Here is a 6,062-nt window from a genome sequence, read left to right as displayed (position 1 = left end):
GGTGCTGTCATGAGGTGCTAGTGAGGATGCAATAAAATGCTCTCTCTAGAGAGGAGTTTGGCAGACTCCAGCAAAATTACAAGTACATCAACTCGTTGACCCAGGAACTCATTTCTAAGCATCTACCCCAAAGTTACACAGGCAAAATACACACACACACACACACACACACACACACGCCTATAATGTTTTCCAAGCTGCAGTGTCTGGGACTTGAATGCACAGTCAGCCATGTGGTGTGGGAGGCTGCGCACCGGTGAGTCTGCCGAGGTTTCTCAGGGAGCAAACAATTACCATGACTGGTTCTCTTCCACAATTCCCAAAACCTGATCTTCAAAATTTTGCTCTGATTGGCCACTAGAATCCCTCAAATTTGCATATCCGGCACCTCATGATTGGTCCAAAAGCAACCAATCACAGTCCACCGTTTACAACCAATCACGGCCCACTGTTTACAACCAATCATGGCCCACCATTTACAACCCACCAGAGTGTATATAACCACAGATGCCTGGCCCATAGTAGCCAGACGACAACGACCAGGAAGATGATGACTGAAGATCCTGAAGAGTTGAAACACCGTGAAGTCTCCAGATGACCCCGAAGATCCTGAAGAGCTGACACTGCATCGTCTCCAGACGACCTGGGAGACCCTGAAGAGCTGTAACACTACATCGTCTCCAGACGACCCTGAAGAGTTGTGACACCGCGTCGTCTCCATGCTGCTCACAGTAGACAGTGCAACCCTTAAGAGCTGTGACACTGCGTCGTCTCTGTGCTGTACCGTGCTGCCCACAATAAACAGATGACACTGTCGTCCCTGTGCTGTAACACTACGCCGCTTGTCCCGGCTCTCACTCCTTCACTCAGGAAACCGTTTGGCTGTCCCCCCGGGTTGGGACATCTGGCGCCTGAACAGGGACAGGACAATGTGGGATCCAGGTACCTTAGCCACCAAGTCATCAGACTTTTTTGGTACCAGTAAGTTAGAGTACAAGACAGAATGTTATGTTTATTATGTAATTTTTTTTTAGAGAAGTTTTTGCTACAGGGCAGTTTCACTCACCAGAGACAGAAAGCGAGAACCACCCCCCCCCCGGGGGGGAATGACCACGCCGCAATCCCTTCTCCTCCATTCTCCCCTTGGGATCTTGAGCACGCACACACATGCATCCGGCGTGAGTTTAAGCCACCAGGTCCGGGACTCGAACTGCTGTTGACTACATGGGAGTCCAGGGGCATAGCCATTACGCCAACTGCTGGTCCCATAATTTCTTTTTAAAAAAATATTTATTTATTTTAATTTGACCAGAGAGGGACAGAGTGAGAGAGAAAGAGAGCGAGAAAGCAAGCCACCAAGTCCGGGACTCAAACCATAATGGGCCATGTGGGAGTCCAGCACCCTTAACCACCACACCACCTGCTGGCCCCAATATGTAATTTCTTAAGATGAACTTAATTCTGTCTTCTCAGTGTTGATCCAGTTGGTGACCTAATTGACATGTTGAAAAGTATCAGGTAATGTGACCAGGCTCCAGTACTAAAAGAACTTCTTCAGAATCCCTATGTTTTTTTTTTTATTTGTTTGTTTGTTTGTTTTGAAAAGGATCAATCCCATTAGCAGTGCAGTGGTTAAGAAAACTGGATCACACATAGCCGACGGCAGTTCAAGTCCTAGATTTAGCAGCTTCAGAAACATCCCAGCTGCATGTGCATGTGTGCCCAAAATATTGATGGAATGACCCATTGGGGGGTGTGCTTTCTCTCTGTCTCTCTCTGATGAATGCATGCAGTCCCTGGTAATAGTAATTATAAAGCTGGATAGGAATCTTTATATTTTTCTGATTATCCTATATGTGCAGGTAAGGAGTACCTTATTTCAGCTAGAGCTATATCCTATAAATTAACTTTTGTTCTAACCTCCAGAATCTAATGTTTTCAGATCAAGATGCTAGTTATGCAAGAAATAACTCCCATTTTTCTCGGAATCATGAGAAGAGAAAAAGAGAAGTCACAATGCCAAGAAACAAGAGGACCTCAGGTAGTGTACCACTCTTCTTACGACCTTAAGATTGTGAAATCATCTCTTGTCCTAAAGGGTGCCCTAGACCAAGTGAATGCAGCAGTGTGTGATTAGAGTACATGCCCAGTACATATTGTTGAAGTCTATTTTTTCTTTTTTTTTTCTTTTTCTTTTCTTTTTTTAGAGAGAGAGATTTTTTGCTGTATGGCATGTGTGCTTACTGGAGAGACAGAGAGACAGAAAGCAAGAAATCATCCCCCGGGGGGATAGCCACACCACATTCTCTTCCTCCATTCTCTCAGGATTTTGGGCACACATGCACAAACAACCAGCATGAGTTTAAGCCCCAGGTCTGGGACTCGAACCATGGTCGACTATGTGGGAGTTCTACAATATAACCATTATGCCACCTGCTGGTCCCGAATTCTATTTTTTCTTTTTTCTAGAGAAGTTTTCGCTATAGGGTACATGCACTCACCAGAAAGACAGAGAGAGACAGAGAGACAGAAAGTGAGAAATCACCCCCCAGGGGGGGGATGTCCCCCCTGCAATCCCTTCTCCTCTATTCTCTTCTCGGGATCTTGGGCATGCACACACACACGCCCGGTGTGAGTTTAAGCCACCAGGTCCAGGACTCGAACCACGGTCGACCACATGGGAGTCCAGTGACATAGCCATTACGCTGACTGCTGGTCCTGAATTCTATTTTTTCTAATCTTTTTTTTTTTTCTTAGGTTTTTATCATAAGGCACATGCATTCACCAGCGGGATAGTGAGAAATCTTGCCCATGGAGAGATGACCAAGTCGCACATACTTGATCTGAGCTACTAACTAGAGGGATTCCCATAGGGTAGAATCTCATTCTCCTCCTGGGATTTTGGGCTTGTGCACACATGCACCTGGCGTGATTTTCTTTCTTTTTCTTCTTCCTTTTTTTTTTTTTTTAAAGAATTATTTATTTAATTTTATTTATTCATTCATTTATTTTAATTTGACCAGAGAGAGACATAGAGAGAGAGAGAAAGTGAATAAGCAGGTTCCAAGACTTGAACCATGGTCAGCCATGTGGGCGTGTCCAGTGCTTTAATCACCATACCACCTGCTGGTCCCCCCTGTGTGATTTTCAAGCCGCTTTGTCCAGGACTGGAACTGCGGTCAGACAAGTGGGAGTCCAGTGCCTTAACCACCACACCACCTACTGGTCCCCTTGTTGGATCTTAATGTTGTAATCTTTGCTTACTTATTTTTTAAAATTTTTTTTAGGTATAGCAAAGCAGAGAGTTTATTGAAAGAGAGGGAAGGAAAAACAGAGCTCCCAAGAAGGGAGAGGTCCCAGAAATGGCTTGCCCTGCTTTTATTTTATATTATTTATTTAGTTAGTTAGTTAGGAGAAATTTTTGCTCTAGAATGGCGTTGCTTTCGAGAGACAGAAACAAAAAGTGAGAAATCACTCCTCCAGGGGGGATGAACATGCTGCAATCCGTTCTCCTCCATTCTCCTCTTGGGATTTTGTATACGCACGCACATGCACATGCCTGGCATGAGTTTTAAACTGCTGGGTCTGGGACTTGAACTGCAGTCGACCATGTGGGAGTCCAGCAAGTAGTTCTGCAGGAATGTTTATATACTGGTAATTTAATGATTGATTTAATATGTATTTTTTTGTACAGAGGTCTTTGAACAGTAAGCAAAGGGGATTCGACATTAGGATCTGTAATGTTTAAGATCCAGAATTCTCATTTGTCTACAGATTTATCAGTAGAGAGATATGATCACTTAGGTGATCATAAGCCAAAAATAAGACATCCTCAAGTAAAATATAAATTGACAGACCAGCAGTGGCGTGGTGGTTAAAGTGGCTGGATCCCACATGGCCAGCTGAAAGCTTTGAGTCTCAGACCCAAAGGCTTGAGAGACATGCCAGGCACAAGTGCCTATGCACAAAATCCAGAGAGGAGAATGGAGAAGGGATTGCAGTGTGGCCATCCCCCATGGGGGTTGCTTTCTCACTTTCTCTCTCTGTCTCTCTCAAGCAAGTACACATGCCTTATAGCAAAAATTTTTTAAAAATTTTAGAGATTTTTGCTATAGGACACATGCAGTCACTGGAGAGACAGAGAGACAGAAAGCAAGAAATCACATGTGCCCAGCATGAGTTTCAAACCACTAGGTCCAGGGTACAAGCCAGAGTTGGCCACATGAGAGTCCAGTGCCTTTACCACTATATCACCTGCTATGCCCCACCCCACAGAAATTTTTTAAAAGACTTAATTTTATTTATTCATTAATTTATTTTAAATTGACCATAGAGAGATACAGAGAGAGAGAGAGAAAATGAGAAAGCAAGCCACCAGGTCCAGGACTTGAACCGTGGTTGGCCATGTGGGAGTGTCCAGCACCTTAACCACCACGCCACCTGCTGGGCCCCCAGAAAATTTTTTAAAAGATAAAGAAAATTGACATAGCTATCTTAGATGTTTACTTAAGCTTAATCTACTCTTCTTTTTATGTAGAAATTGCTCATCCTCCAACCCGGTGTCACCAGCCTGCTCATGCTAATAAGGTAAGCACTAACATATCTCACAGTACTGCCAGGACTCTACTGTCTCATAGAAAGCTCTGGATACACTTTCCTAATACGGAAATGTATTTAAGTACACAAACAAATGGGATTTAATAGGTGCTTTCTTTTCCTATAGGTGCTTTATTAAAGAAAGTTTTAAAGCCTATTTTTGGTTTTCATGATGATATACTTATCATTTATTTGGTGTAGGTTTGTTTATTCCCTTCATTCCACAAAGGACTTCTTGCATCTTACAAAAATATGTACAGGGCAGGATAGTGGCACAATGATATCACAGCTGGACCTACATGGGAAGGTCCTGGGTTTGCATTCCAGGACTCCCGTGTACACACCAAGCACACCCACATGTGAGCAATCCAGGCTGGCCCAGGATGGCGTGAAGGGGGACTCTGGTGGCAAGGCCTGTTTCTCTTTCTGCCTGTCATGAAAAAAATAAACGTTAAAATAGACATAAATATGGGGTAGGCAGATGACCTGGTGGTTAAGGCGCTGGGATCCCACATGGCTGACCACAGTTTGAGTCCTGGACCTGGCAGCTTGAAAATCACACCAGGCATGGGTGCATGCATGCCCCAAATCCCAAGAGGAGTATGGAGGAGAAGGAATGGCAAACCCTTCCAGGGGTGATTTCTACTTACCCTGCCTCCCTCTGCACACACACACACATACACATATATACATATTAAAATATATATACACGCATATATACACACACATATATACATATTAAAATATGTATACACACACACACACACATATATATGTTTGCAATAAAGCTTAAAAATCAAAAATAAAGGGAAAAGGAAAGAAATCAGTGATAGGAAAATAAAAGTAGAAACCATAATCTATAAAAATTCCACCTTCAAGAAATTTCTCCATCCTCTTTCCTTCGTGTCCTACATAGAAACCTTTCAGTGAAAGGCTAAATATAGATTTACATTTATTTGATCCAATGTTAACTGCAAAAAAATAAGAGTTTTGGGACTGGCAAGTGGCATGGTGGGTAGGGGGGCTGGACACCCACATGGCTGGCCACAGTTCAATTCCTGGACCTGGTGGCTCATTTTTTCTCTCTCTCTCTTTCTCTCTCTCTGTCTTGCTCTGGTCAAATTGGAAATAGCAATAATGATAAATAAAATAAACTTTAAAAAATTAGATCTTTTAGCAATATATAAGAGAACAGGGATGAAGTAAAAATCCTCTAAGTCAGTATTTCCCAAACTATGTTCTGCAGAATAACAACCAATTGCCCTGGAAATTGAAGGAGTCAAAAATATACCACTCTGAGGGACCAGCAGTTAGCGTAATAGTTATGTTGCTGGACTCCCATGTAGTCAACCACGGTTCACGTCCCAGAGCCGGTAGCTTAAAACTCACTCCGGGTGCGTGTGCGTGCGTGCCCAAGATCCTGAGAGGAGAACGGAGGAGAAGGGATTGTGGCGTGGCCATCACCC

At 43.5% G+C, this 6,062-nt stretch overlaps 1 protein-coding gene across 1 annotated transcript in view; it reads left to right on the top strand.

The window, feature by feature from the left end:
* The window catches only part of PKD1L3 (polycystin 1 like 3, transient receptor potential channel interacting), a 79,545-nt gene that overhangs the window by 3,549 nt on the left and 69,934 nt on the right, over positions 1-6,062 (top strand). The window contains 2 exon segments of the mRNA XM_027773456.1: positions 1,943-2,041; positions 4,538-4,587. Coding sequence (XP_027629257.1) covers positions 1,943-2,041; positions 4,538-4,587 — 149 coding nt within the window.

This window comes from Tupaia chinensis, unplaced genomic scaffold, assembly GCF_000334495.1.
Source record: "Tupaia chinensis unplaced genomic scaffold, TupChi_1.0 Scaffold000355_1, whole genome shotgun sequence".
In the NCBI taxonomy this organism is placed as follows: domain Eukaryota; kingdom Metazoa; phylum Chordata; class Mammalia; order Scandentia; family Tupaiidae; genus Tupaia; species Tupaia belangeri.
Note: the sequence above shows the minus strand (reverse complement) of the source record. Positions and strands in the feature narration are given on the sequence as shown.